The sequence below is a fragment of the Ornithorhynchus anatinus genome, chromosome 11 (assembly GCF_004115215.2).
Source record: "Ornithorhynchus anatinus isolate Pmale09 chromosome 11, mOrnAna1.pri.v4, whole genome shotgun sequence".
Taxonomy (NCBI): domain Eukaryota; kingdom Metazoa; phylum Chordata; class Mammalia; order Monotremata; family Ornithorhynchidae; genus Ornithorhynchus; species Ornithorhynchus anatinus.
The window spans coordinates 49,955,729-49,970,574 of NC_041738.1; the positions used below are offsets into that span (position 1 = coordinate 49,955,729).

At 46.6% G+C, this 14,846-nt stretch overlaps 1 protein-coding gene across 1 annotated transcript in view; it reads right to left on the reverse strand.

Moving 5' to 3' along the window:
- Positions 1 to 14,846, reverse strand: part of PLCG2 (phospholipase C gamma 2) — a 125,994-nt gene that overhangs the window by 63,435 nt on the left and 47,713 nt on the right. The window contains exons 4-7 of the mRNA XM_029075533.2: positions 13,957 to 14,050; positions 10,912 to 10,959; positions 2,763 to 2,847; positions 580 to 663 (exon numbers count right to left, since the gene is read on the reverse strand). Coding sequence (XP_028931366.1) covers positions 580 to 663; positions 2,763 to 2,847; positions 10,912 to 10,959; positions 13,957 to 14,050 — 311 coding nt within the window. The remainder of the gene's footprint in view (positions 1 to 579; positions 664 to 2,762; positions 2,848 to 10,911; positions 10,960 to 13,956; positions 14,051 to 14,846) is intronic.

The window sequence follows — 14,846 nt, forward strand, 5'->3', positions numbered from 1 at the left end:
AGAGGGAGAAGTGAAGGAAAGGGCCTGGATAATCCACAAATGTGAGAAAATGCTTTTGCTGACTTGTTCTTAGGGTAAAAAGCACTCCGTTTCCATGAATCCGCACAGATCTGGAAGCTTAACCAAAACACAGAAGACTCCCATTTCAGATTTTTTGGTGGGGAAGGGTTGGAAAAGGGGGTTAATGCAAACTAGCTTTGGTCCAGAAATCCCACCCAAATAGGTACCCCGATGTTCAAATAGCTTTCCACTCAACCCGTATTAGCCACCCTGGTTTAACAATGGAGAGAAATTAAATTTATTGGCTTAAATGAGTGTGGATTTGAATTACCCAGGTTTTCCCCAGGTTTCATTAGCCCAGATAATTGAGAGTTGATTGTACAGTCATTAGTTTTAGAAACTCTGGGCACTGTTCTCATTACCCGAGAACAGGCAAATGAGTCTTAGATGATAACCTTAAGGGCAGAGTTGGTTAGACTTTACCTTCTTCGTAATATAACCTAGCACGGCAGGCAGGATGAGGATGGGAAGGAGAAAAAGGAGGTAAGAAAGAGTATAATATGAGAATGATGATCTTACTGATTTTTGTTGTTCAAACATGAGTTTTTTATAGAACAAATGGAACTGTTCAAAGCTAAGTTCGTCCTTGTGAGCTCCTATTTCCTGCAAAAATAGAAAAGAAAAAATTACTTTTGGATGGGCCCAGGAAAAAGAAAAACACATTTACAGAATTGACATGATTGAGATGAAACACTACACTGAAATATAACCTGCCCTCTAAAATGCAAATTTCTATTTCTAACTCCACACATCACCAGAGGCTGACAGTCACTGCCAGTAAGGAAGCAGCTACACCCTCGAGGAGGATAGTGGCCATCCTGTAGACGGTCGAGGTAAGAAAACGTTTTCCAACCCAGCCCTCCCCTTGTAATAGGAGTATTTACTGAATGCCCACTGGGTGCCATACACTGTACTACGCATTTGGCCTCAGGGACGACTGGGGAAGAGCCACTTCCAAAAAACTGAGAAGCATCTGGCTCACGGTTTCTGAATAAGGATGGTTTTGACTGGCCCTTCTCTGCGAAAGTATGTGTGAAAACAGACTCTAAAGAGCCGATGATTTCCTTGGGATCCTCTGCCCTCAACCTAAAAATGTTGCTGACCACATCTGGAATTCTAAGACCCGCTCTTCGCTGTCGGCCTCCTCTGCTGGACAGGCACTGCAACTTCCGTGATGTTTCTCAAAAGTAATTCCTTAACAGTGTCTTTGAGGTAGATGTTCAGAAGGGTGGGAGTGGGACCAAAGGAGGGTCCCTTCCACTTTCAACATCTGGTCTCAGAAGTCGAGTCAAAGGCCACAGGGTTGGTTCTCAGTTCACTTTCTCCTTTCGCAGGAAAAGGAAGTGATCCGTGGAAGTGGCACAATGAGATGGCCGGAGGTTGGTCTCGGGGTCTGCTGGGGAGTGAGGAGGGTCCTCGGGACCAACAGGCAGCAAAATCGACAGCACGGGTCGGAGTGCGGAGGAGGGCGTTCTGGAACCAACTTGGTCTTCCAAGGATCTCCAGAACAGGGACGGCCAAGCGTCTGCCAAGATGTCTGCTGCCCCCCAGGATACTCCCAATGCATCTGGACCCCACTGCAAGTTGGCATCAAACAGCCGTTCAGCTAGCGGCTCGCTGTGCCGCTTCTCTTCCTTCCTCTCTCCAAGGGAGCGGACCCCCAAAGCCTCTTCTTTCCAGACAGGCCCGTTGTTAGGTCTGCGTCTTCTACCCTCTGGAAGGAAGAGATTCTAGACAATCTGGCCACTGGAGTAGAAGTAGTTGTACTATTTATTGAGCACCCACTTGTTGCAGCACACTAGACACTTGAGAAGTAACAATAAAGAATTGACATATTCCCTGCCCATCAGGAGCTTAAAGCCTAACAGAGAAGAATCCCAGTCGGTGGGTCCCGGATGGAAGTCCTCCCTCAGGGTCTGGCCAAGGGAAACAAGGTAAATTTTAAGTGGGGAAGGAACACTCCCTTAAGCCTCGATGGTTCTCTTGACTGGATTTGCTTCGTAATAAAACCACCCAGTGACGTCATGTGGAGAATCTAATCTCCAATCTATCTTCCAAAGAAACTGTCAACTGAACTCCCACCTTTCAATTTTTGCAAGGACACTGCCATATACTCCACCCCTGCTCACTTCTATCATCATAAGATTCCATCAAAGTGCCCAGCCAACCTTATCTGCTTTGTAACAAAAAATCCAAAGCTCGCACCTGTCGCAGTATCACATAGACACCACTAACTGAACTTCCAGGTGCCAAAATAGATGTTCTTCCAGACCCTCAGACCAAATAGGTTTGTTTGGTTATTGTCTTTTTAATGGTATTTGGCAAGAGTTTACTATGTGCCAGGCACTGTACTAAGCACTGGGGTAGGTACAAGATAATCAGGTTGGACACTGTCCCTGTTCCACATGCGACTCAAAATCTTAATCCCCACTGTACATGTGAGGTAACTGCGGCAGGTAGAAGTTAACTGACTTGGCCAAGGTCACACAGCGGACAAGAGGCAGAGCCAGATTTAGAACTCAGGTCTTCTGACTCCTGAGCCCATGCTCTTTCCGCTAGGCCACGCTGCTTCCCAGTTGGTTTTTATTTAATAGTTTAACTTACTCCTATGGTTTTGGTCCCAAAGCTACCCACAAAAGACCGCAGGTTCTTTTCTCTAAACAAATGCTTAAACAATTCAAGGAATCCCACGCAAAATTTACCATAAACTTATCCTTCAGGAACTTGGCACTGCCTACTTTGAAGTTTACTAAGGGAAGTATAGTCTTCATTTCTCGGAGGCTGATGCTGGAAAACAAGTGGGGGAGGGGGTAAATATTTCAGTGAACATTAGTGATTTCCAACAATCCTCTTGTGCAATAGATAATCACTTGTTAATGAAATTCAAAATAGATTTCTCGAGACTCATTACCACCCAACCGATTACTTTCTCAAGGTATTTTACATGTTATTTTATAACTGGATAACTGCTCCCATCTACTTGAGAGCAAAAATGCAGAACCAATCTATTTTTTCAAGCCTAAATGCTTTTGAATACTTGAGTGCTTTTTGCTAATAAAGGTTTTCCAAAACGCTAGAATAGTTATGTAAATGATGGCAAAACTATCCACTGAATTCATTGAGCACTGGGGGAAGAGCACTTTACTGGCTCTTGAGGAACAAATTAAAGATACTTGCCCTCAAGGAGTTTAAAGGCTAACTGTTGTAGTATAGACCGAAATGAATATATATGCCATCATAAAAAGTGAGAGAATAGAGAAAATACAATAGATGAAAAGTGAATAAATAAAAATCCACTGAACAACTGATGGAATAAAACGACCGGGATGGCGGGGAGACTAGCCAGAGAATGCTTTCATTCATTCATTCATTCATTCAATCGTATTTATTGAGCGCTTACTGTGTGCAGAGCACTGTACTAAGCGCTTGGAAAGTACAATTTGGCAACAGATAGAGACAATCCCTACCCAACAATGGGCTCACAGTCTAAAGGGGGAGTCAGACAACAAAACAAGTAGACAGGCATCACTACCATCAAAATAAACAGAACCATAGATAAATCATCAATAAAATAAATACAGCAATAAATATGTACAAATATATACAAGTGCTGTGGGGAGGGGAAGGGGGTAGAGCAGAGGGAAGGAGTAGGGGCAATGGGGAGGGGAGGAGGGGCAGAGGGAAAGGAAGGACTCAGTCTGGGAAGGCCTCCTGGAGGAGGTGAGCTCTCATTAGGGCTTTGAACGGGGGAAGAGAGTTCGTTTGGCAGATGTGAGGAGGGAGGGCATTCCAGGTCAGAGGTAGGACGTGGGCCGGGGCGGACAGCGGGACAGGTGGGAACGAGGCACAGTGAGGAGGTTAGCGGCAGTGGGGCGGAGTGTGCGGGCTGGGCTGTAGGAGGAGAGAAGGGAGTTGAGGTAGGAGGGGGCAAGGTGATGGAGAGACTTGAAGGCAACAGTGAGGAGTTTCTGTTTTATGCGAAGGCTGATAGGCAACACCTGGAGATTTCTGAGGAGGGGACTGACATGCCCAGAGCAATACTGCAGAAAGATAATCCGGGCAGCAGCGTGAAGTATAGACTGAAACAGGGAGAGATAGGAGGATGTGAGATCAGAAAGGAGGCCGATGCAGTAGTCCAGTCGGGATATTTTGAGAGATTGAAGGAGGAGGAAGCAACATTTTATAATTTTGAAGGAAGGGAGACTGTGACACGGCAAAGCTGTGGAGAAACACCACTATAGGTGAGGGCAGATAGGAGTGAGTGATGGGTTGGACAGCTGAATGTGAGTGGGTCATCTTTGCATTTTGGATTCAACTAACGAAATGGTCACACAGGGGCAGTGATCGCGTGGTGCCAGGTTGGCCATCCCAGATACCCAGAATCCTCTGGTGGATGAGCAGGGGAAAGGGGATTTCCGCAGGCATTTGGGTGACCAGACCGAGAGCCTTTGTAAAAACTCCAGGTCTATTGTTAGGCAACCCAGAATGGAGAAACTAGCACTTCTTAGTTGGCACCTCAGTCTTAACTAAAGTCACCCTTTCACCCACTGTCTGCCCAAACTACTTCCTCAAAAAGCCACAGTGTGCTCTCCTGTTAGAACCAAAACTCTTTATGGGCTCATTAGCTGCAGGGCAGGGAATCATCTGGAAATATTTGTCTTAAATGACATGACTAAATTTCTCCTCACCAGGTCTTCATACCCACCCCCACTCCTCACTCTCACTCAATCCCCTCTCCCCTCCCTAAAGATCTGCCGCTTTTAAACAATGTTAATTTGAAGATTTGCCCTCCCCTTCTTGATATCATCAGAAGGGGACCTGGGAATGGAACTTTTGGGCATTTCCCTTCTTCCTGTTGTTTAGTAACCGGCTCCTATTGGAAGCAGGTGTAACAGAAGGAAGGAGCCGGTCTTTCCCCGCATGTGAAATTCGGATGACTCACATCACAGAATAGAAAAGTCTTTCCAAGCCCACGATTTGGGAGTCCAACTCAGTTCCCGGCCCTGGGTGGGCCTTTCAGATTTTCACACAATTCCCGGCTCTGGTGCCGTGAATAGCTGGAAAAGCTGTTCGCTTCCTGAAATAACAACATCCACTTGTGCGTAGTTGGCGTAGGATCAGTTTGCCAAAATGCATGTTTTCGCTTCATATTCCATCCAGAACACTGACAAGAATTGTGGGAGCATTCTTCCTCAGTGTGCGGTTGTTCAAGGGAATGCCACACAACATAGGGAGGAACATTCTGACATTTTTCCTGACTGTGTGGTTGAAGAACTGACTTTCTCCTCTTTGGCTTGTTGAAGAAGAATGAAGTTGATACCTTTCCCCTGAGCTGACCCAAACGAATTAATATTAAAGCTCCCTTAAGTCAGGGACGAGACAAAAGGGAGACGATGCTGATTTGTGGACGGGAGCGGAGGAATGAAGCTGCTCCCCGAGGTTTCTGGGTCCTGGTGAGTGGTTTCCGTAGATTTGAATCGGGGAGGGGAGGGATAGGTTCTCTTTGCTGAGGGGAGGAATTCAACCTGGCTTGTGTCCAGCCTCACTATTCCCTCATGCACCCAAGGGGACTGGGAGGGAGAGATGGCCCTTCGAGGAGGTGCTTTCTTCCATTTCATATTGGTCTCAGGCACCGGTTCCGCCACCCAGTCCTCAAGGGTGGCCATCACTTCGGGGCAGAAGGAGAAACAAGATTGTGTTGCTGGAAGATTCTGCTCTGGGTGCTCCCAGACCCCCCCCCCGTGAAGGCCCATAGCTGGAGATTTTTACTTTTAAAGGGGAAGCAATACTAGCCATTAACTTAGACCTAAGGAAGTCTTCGGACCCCATCCACGAGACATTCACCTATTTCATCTCTCTCTAAGGTCTATCTTGCAGCCAACCCCTCGAGATCGGGGGTTTCTGACAACCCGTGTGCTCCCAACTTTCTATCCCGCCTCAATTCTACTGATCTGCTCCTCCCCACCTCACCCACTCACCAACTTTGACACACACTCCATCTTACCTTTAGGCACTGTACACTCTCCACCCTCACCAACTCTGAAATCCCTCTAACCAACCACAACCTACTCATTCTGCCTTCTCTCCGACACACCACCTCCCCGAAAATCTGTCCCGTTCCCCACAGACTTCCCACCTTTTGACTCCAATCCATTTTTCTCAAGTCATCCTGCCAAATTTGGTCTCCACACCTAAAATACCTTGCCTAGACAACCAAACTGACAGCCTCATCACCATCCTCTCCATTGAACTCAAAGACTCGCTCCCCTATCCCTTCACCAATCTTGTACCACTAACCCAAAGCCCTGGATCACCTCCACAGTCCTCTCCCTTCGGTCCTGTGCACGAGCCACAGAGCACTGCTGGCAGAAATCTAGGTATCAGGCTGAGCTTGCTCACCTAGGTTCATCCTTGCCTGTTTTAACTCTGCCCTCTCCTCTGCCCATCAACATTATTTCTCCATACTTATTGACTCCTATGCCCACTGCCTCTAACAGTTCTTTCAGATGTTTAACTTCCTCCTCAACCCCTTGTCCCCTTGCCCCCCACCACCTCTTGCCCCTAATGACTTAGTCACGTACTTTATTGAGAAAATTGAAACCATCAAGTATGTTCCCCAAAATCTCTCCTGCTCCTCTCCAGTCCCTCCCTCCTCCTCCTTCTTCAACCCTCCCATCTTTCCCAGCAGTATCTCAAGAGATCTCCTGCCGCCTCTTAAAATCACCACCTGCACCTGTGCCTCGAACCCCATCACTTCACACTTTAACGAAGTGTTTGCCCCCTTCCTTCTTCCCTCCCTGATCTTCAACCGTTTGCTCTCCAGTGGCTTTTTCCCCCACTGCCTTCGAACATCCCCACATCTCCACTATCCTAAAAAAAACCCTCCCTTGACCTCCGACATCTCCCTCTAGTTATCACCCCATCTCCATCCTACTATTCCTCTCCAAACTCCTTGAGCAATTGTCTACACCCGCTGTTTCCATTTCCTCTCCTCCGATCCTCTCCTTAACCCCCTCCAATCTGGCTTCCATCTCCTTCACTCACAGAAACTGCCCTCTCGAAGGTCACCAATGATCTCCTTCTTGCCAAATCCAACGGCCTCTACTCCAACCTAATCCTCCTTGACCTCTCGGCTAACTTCAACACTGTCCACCACTCCCTACTTCTGGAAATATTAACCAACCTTGGATTCAGTGACAATGTCTTCTCCTAGTTCTCCTATCTCTCTGGTCACTCATTCTCCATCTCTTTCGCAGGCTTCTCCTCTGCCTCCCACTCTTTAACTATGGGAGTTCCCATCAAGGCTCAGTTCGGTCTCCCCTTCTATTCTCTATCTGCACCCACTCGCCTGGAGAACTCATTCGCTCCCATGACTTAAATTACCACCTTGATGTGGATGATTCCCAAATCTACATCTTAATTATGGTATTTGTTAAATGCTTATACTATATGCAGAGCACTGTTCTAAGTGCTGGGGTTGATACAGGGCAATCAGATTGTCCCACGTGGGGCTCACATTTTTTAATCCCCATTTTTACACATGAGGTAACTGAGGCCCAGAGAAGTGAAGTGAGTTGCTCAAGGTCATACAGCAGACAAGCGGCAGAGTCGGGATTAGAACCCACGACCTCTGACTCCCAAGCCCGTGCTCTTTCCACTAAGCCACGCTGCTTCTACATCTCCAGCCCTGATCTCTCTCCTCCTCTGCAGTTTTGCATTTCCTCCTGCCTTCAGGACATCTCTACTTGGATATCCTGCCAACACCTCAAACTTAACATGTCCAAAACAGAACTCCTTTTCTTTCCACCCAAACCTCATCCTCCCCATGACTTTCCCATCACTGCAGACAGCACCACAATCCTCCTGTCTCACAAGCCTGTAACTCTGGCGTTATCATTGATTCCTCTCTCTCATTCAACCCACATATTCAATCTGTCAACAAATCCTGTTGGTTCAACCTTCACAACATGGCTAAAATCCACCCTTCTCTTCCCCAACCAAACTCTTACTATGTTAATCCAAGCTCTTATCATACATATCCCACCTTGACTACTGCATCCGCCTCCTTGCTGCCTTCCTTCCTCCTGTTTCGCCATTCCAGTCCATACTCCACAATGCTGACGGAATCATTTTTCTACCAAATCATTCGGTCCATGCTTCCCCCCTTCAAGAACCTACGGAAATTGCCCACCCATTTCCACAAACAAAAACTCCTTACCATAGGCTTTAGAGCACTCAATCACCTTGCCCCCTCCTACCTTACGTCCCCGATTTCCTACTACACCCTAGCCTGCACACTTTGCTTCTCTAATGTCAACCTACTGACTCTACCTCAATCTCGCCACTGACCCACATCCTGCCTCTGGCCAGGAACGCCCTCCCTCTTCATATTCAACAAACTATCACTCTCCCCATTTTCAAAGTCTTAATAAAAGCACATCTCCTCCATGAGGCCTTCGCTAAGCCCTCATTTCCTCTTCTCTCACTCCCTTCTGTGTTGCCCTTGCACCCTTTACTCACCCCTCACTCAGCGCTCATGTATCTCTCCGTAATTTATTTATTCAGATTAACATCAGTCTCCCCCTCTAGACTGCAAGCTTGTGTGGGCAGGGAACGTCTCTACCAACTCTGCATACTATACTCTCCCAAATGCTCAGTACAGTGCTCTGCACACAGTAACAACTCAATAAGTATGATTGATTGATTACCCCTCACCCACATTCTGCTTCCGGCCTGGGACTTCCTTCCGCTTCATATCTGAAAGACCATCACTCTCCCCACCTTCAAGGCCTTGTCAAAATCACACATTCTTCAAAGGCCTTTCCTGATTAAACCCTCAATTCCTCTATTCCTCTCCCTTCTGCCTCACCTTTGCACTTGAATTTGCACCCTTTAATCACCTCACCCCTCGGCACCACAGCACTTAAGTACATAGCCATAATTTATTTCTATTTATGTCTGTCTTCCCCTTTGCTTCTTGGGGGCAGGGAACGTGTGTACCAGCTCTGTTATACTGCCCTCTCCCAAGCACTTAGTACAGTGCTCTACACACTGATGGCGCTTAATAAATACAATTGATTGACTGATTCACCCAAGCACGCTGAGGAAATACGGCTTGGAAAGGCAGGGTGCACAGTCGGCTCGAAGCTACGCCTAAAAACTGGGGTTACCGGCAGATTGGCATTGATTTGGAGGAAAGCATCAAGAGACAGCGGTCAGACACTGGTCTTGGGGGACCATCCTAGGCTATAAGCGCCTTGTGGGCGGGGATCATGCCTACCAACCCTGTTATATTGTACTCTCCCAAGCACTAGTCCAGTGCTCTGTCCAGAGTAAGTTCTCAGTATATACGATCGATATTTTTGTAAATGACAAGGCAAGGCAACTGAGATTCTGGTCACGAAGCTTTCAGAATGTGGCCCCTAATATGCCTCATGACAGGGATGGAATTCAGAGATACAATGATTAATTGGAGAAATGAGCCATCGAAAACAAGAATAAGAAGAATAGAGGCAAAGTGTTGCACTTAGCAACCAAAACAAACACCCACACAAACAAGAACAAAAACCCCCTATATGCACTATTAATGAATGAGGAAGATTTGGGCATATATGCACTTGAAGGAGAACTAGGGGTCCTAGTGGACCACAAGCTGAATTGCAGCCAACAATTCAAACAAATCTGCCATGATACCAAGGTGTTTTTTTTTAATGGGGAACCCAACCATTATCTCCACCCCTTAACTGAGTGGGAGGTGATTACCTTCCTTGCCTGCCTTCCCAATACCTTACTCACCCACTCCTCAACACAAGGCTCATGAACCTCAAACAAAACCATGCTCTGATTGAGTCTTCATTTATTCACATCTTGTTGTCATACCTCCAGAATCCTCTGCTCCCGTCCTCTGCTCCTTCCCCCTTCCCCCCTTCACCTCCCCTCAGCTAAGCCCCCTTTCCCTCTGCTCCTCCTCCTCTCCCTTCCTCTCCCCTCAGCACTGTGCTCATCTGTATATATTTTTATTACCCTATTTATTTTGTTAATGAGGTGTCCCTCTCCTTGATTCTATTTATCGTGATTATGTTGTCTTGTTTTTGTCCGTCTCCCCCGATTAGACTGTAAGCCCATCATTGGGCAGGGATTGTCTCTATCTGTTGCCGAAGTGTACGTTCCAAGTGCTTAGTACAGTGCTCTGCACATAGTAAGCGCTCAAATACTATTGAATGAATGAATCCCACTACTGCAGTTTGGGGCATTTTTTCTGTACATCCTTCTACATGCCAGCCTATAGTGGGGGTTTCCACTCTAATCATACATGAACAGATGGTAGGGATCACAGCTGTTTCATTCGGTATGCCCCGCACACGCACGCCCTGCCCCAGGAGGTGAACACGCACAACAAAAATGACTTGATGGAGACGGTGAGTAATTTCCTTTCTCGGAAGGTTTTACAAACAATAACGCCCCAGAACAAAATTTCAGAACTCTCAAACTCTAAAATCCCTTTCGAGCTCCGGGCTCTAATCCGTCAACATTATGGGATGCCCTCCAGGCACCAGATGGGATTTTAAACTACACTGGAGCATTATTTCCAATTTATCAATTGGCAAACGGTGTGAAAAGCTGGCACTCTTTCGATTTACAACCACAAATCACTTTCTTCCTCCGTAAAAGGTGCATCACTCACTTGATTGTTAAGAAAATTAACCGTCCCTCAGAAGTCCGGTTCATTTACTAGGGGTTGGATGGCAGATGCCCCATAAAGCACAGGTTATAGTCCTCTGTGAAACTTAAAGAATGAAACCAGAAAATGGCAATGTAATAATCGGGACATAAAATATGAAATAACCTTACCTGTTTCTCCTGGTTTGATCCACAGAATAAATCTGCTTTCTTAGCCAGCTAGAAAAATTAAGAAATAATATTGATGAAACAGATGTGAGCTAAGTTCTCCTCAGAACTTCAGCTGAGGAAAAAAAGGAGCTGTCAAATTGTGAGCCACATGTGGGACAGGAACTGTATACAACCTGATTGTCTTGTGTTTACCCCAGTATTTGGTGTAGTGCCAGGCACATAAAAAGAACTTAACAAGAACCATAAAAAAAACCAAACAGGAGAAATCAAAAAATTGACAATGGGGCCAAAATTAAGACATGTACCACTCCCTTAAAGGGGGTGGGGAGCTAGAAGGAGTGTACAATCAATGATGTTTATTGAGCCAACTGTGTGCAGAGCACTGTATTGAGTGTTTCTGTACAAGCACGGATAATCTTTGTCACATAAATGTGTAAAAGAGACATATTTACAGTCTCCAAGTGGAGTTTTCTAATTACTCTGACTCAGAGCTGGACTTAGAAATCTAAGTGAAACACTGGTAAAAATTAAATACTTCCTTTTAATTGCAAAAATTCCAGTTTCAGCATAATGAATGATTAGCACCAGTCCTTCGAAGTTTTTTGCCACTCCAGAGCAGGATGACTGGAAGCAGGATCTACTGCTGGAGTCCAAGATCCTTTTGCTCACTTTTTTTTTTTAATGACATTTATTAAGCACTTACTATGTGCCACAAAATGTATCAAGTGCTGGGGGAGATACAGGCTAATCAAGCGGGACGCTGTCCATGTCGTACATGGAATTTACAATCTCATTTTACAGATGAGGCAACTGAGGCACAGAGACCTTAAGTGATATGCCCAAGGTCACGCGGTAGACAAACGGCTGGGCCGGGATTAAAATCCAGGTGTTTCGGACTTCCGGGCCCATTCTCTATCCACTACGCCGTGCTCTTTCAACTAGGCCAAACGGTTCTTGGACTAGGCCTCGTGGAGCCCCTCGATTAATCCATTAGGGAAGTGTAGCCTAATGCAAGGAGCACGAGCCTGAGAGTCAGGGGATCTGGGTTCTAATCCCAGCTCACCCACATACGTGCTGTAAGATCCTGAACAAGTCACTTAACCTTTCTGTACCTCAGTTACCTCATCTACAAAACGGGGATTCGATACCTGTTCTGCCTCCAGCTTAGACTGACAGCCCCGTGTGGGACCTGATTATCTTGTACCTACCCCAGTGCTTAGTACAGTGCCTGGCACAGAGTAAGCGCTTGACAAATACCACAATTATTATGATTATTATTAGCCAATCGGCTCTTGATTTCCAAATGTCCTTTACGACCTCCCACCTGGCCACTTCTGCCTCCCGACTCCCACCATATCCCCCCTGCCTGGCCCTGCTCCCGAGAGGCAGGAAAGATGGGGCTCTTTTGAGTCACAAGAGGCGATGGCGGAAACAGTGCAGAATCCCAGGGCTACGGGAGAGATGGCGACCACGAGCTGTCACCTCCAAGGCCTGCTTGTGTCCCCATCCTTATCGCCAATGGCCAATCCCAGGATCATGTAGCAACACCAAACGCAGCCAGGGCCAGTGTCGGTAAGCAGCGTGGCACAGTGGAAAGAGCCTGGGTGTGGGTTCTAATCCTGGCTCTGCTGCTTGCCTGCTGTGTGACCTTGGCTAGGTTGCTTTCCTTCACTGGACTTCAGTTTCCTCATCCGTATTTTGTTAATGAGATGTACATCACCCTGATTCTATTTATTTGCTATTGTTTTAATGAGATGTTCTTCCCCCGATTCTATTTATTGCCATTGTTCTTGTCTGCCTGGCTCCCCCGATTAGACCGTAAGCCCGTCAAAGGGCAGGGACTATCTCTATCTGTTACCGATTTGTACATTCCAAGCGCTTAGTACACTGCTCTGCACATAGTAAGAGCTCAGTAAATACTATTGAATGAATGAATAAAAAGGGGATTATATCCCTGCCCTCGCTCACCTCAGGCTGTGAGTCCCATGGAGTGATTGTATTTATTAAGTGCTTACTGTGTAATAAGCACTGGGAAAAAATACACAGGTGGAAATTCAACACTCTCCCTGTCCCTCTGGGGCTCACAGTGTAAAAGTTTAGGTGGAGGTGAAGGGATCACGTGGCACTGGGACTGGATCCAACCTGATTTACTTGTGTCCGTTTCATAGTAACGTCTATCTCCCCCTCTAGACTGTAAACTCGTTATGGGCAGGGCATGTGTCGGCTATGTTATTTTCTCCCAAACGCTTAGCACAGTGATCTGCCTACAGTAAGTATTCAATATTTACGATCGATTGATTGTCTATCACAGCACTTAGTAGAGTACTTGGCACATAGAGCGTGGCACATAGAGCATAATTATTTCTACTGATAGTATCATCATATCTTGGATTCACTCATTTCAGTAGATCCGGCCTCCATTTCCTCCTCTAACGCTTTTTAAATGAATGGTGCTGACTCAATTGCAAATCATCAGCTGGATTGAGTGTCAGCCCCAAGTTACAATAGGAGAGCCATTATCTTCTGCAAAGGCAGCTTCTTCTAGAGCAAAATGCCTGGTTTTAAAATGAATAGATTTGCTTCATAATAGCTACTGCTTACGTCAGTAGCCTACTTTAGAGTTCTCGATTTTTGCATATTTACAGCATGGTCTTGTGCACAGAGCTCGGGTCTGGGAGTCAGAGGACCTGAGTTCTGATCCCGGCTCGGCCACATACTTGCTGTGTGACCTCTGACAAGTCGCTCAACTTCTCTGGATTTTGGTTTCCCAATCTGTAAAATGGGGATTTAGAACCTGTTCTCCCTCGCTCTTAGAATGTTAGCTCAACGTGGCAAAGGGACTGTGCCCCATACGATTAACCTGCAGATACGCCAGTGCTTAGAAGAGTGCTTAATACATTGCAAGCACTTAATAAATACCATAATTATTATTTATTCTCCAGTTCTCAGCACCTGCCAAGCTGCCAACAGTTTTCTCCTCTCCCCAGCTTCCCAGCGCCCATCTTGACAAAATGGGCAGAGGGGGAAAGAAATTCAAAATGGTACCTCTCTGTAATCGCCGGCGTCGACGCGTTCTTGACTTCCGTGGTTAAGATCTTCAAGCCGCAGAGCCACTTCAAGGCATCCTCTTTGGAATCAGCTGAAAAGAGGAGCCAGAGCAGTGTTGTCATGATCGATTCCCAGGTCAGAATCAGTCACGGCTAGCAATGCCCCTTGGGAGGCTCTGAACCCCAAACGCTGGCCGGCCAGGTGGCAGCACAGACCCTCCCTCCATTTCAAAGGACGATCAGTATGCCGGATCCGTCTTGATGCACCGGTGGAGCACATTCCCTCTTCAGCTGTCACCGGTCGTCTCTGTCCCTATCCATCGTCACCTCAACAGGTATTCTCTGAGCTGCTGACACCCCTTCTGGAAGGGAGAGGCCCCAAGATAATCAATAAATCGGTCAATGGTACTTACTGAGCACTTACTGTGGCCAGAGCACTGGACTAAGCACTTGGGAAAGTACAACATAAAGTTGGTAAACACGTTCCCTGCCCACAGTGAGCTTACGGTCTAGGAGGAGTCCCCTCTGTTTTGGGGACCGGTCGACCTGATTTAAGAGAAGCCGTGTGGTCTAGTGGATTGAGCACAGGCCTGGAAGTCAGGAGGTCCTGGTTTCTAATCCTGGCTCCACCACTTATCTGCTCTATGACCTTGGGAAGTCATCTCTGTACCTCAGTTCCCTCATCCGCAAAATGGAGAATAAAACTGTAAGCCCCATGTGGGAGAGGGCTTGGGTCCAACCTGATAAGCTTCTCTCTACCCCAGTGCTTACTACAGTGCTTGGCACATGGTAAGAACTTAAATACCATAAAATTAAACCAAAAATTAAAAAAAGATCCAGCAGTGAAAACCGCTCCAGTGATTTCCACTCGTAATGCCTTCCTCTCCC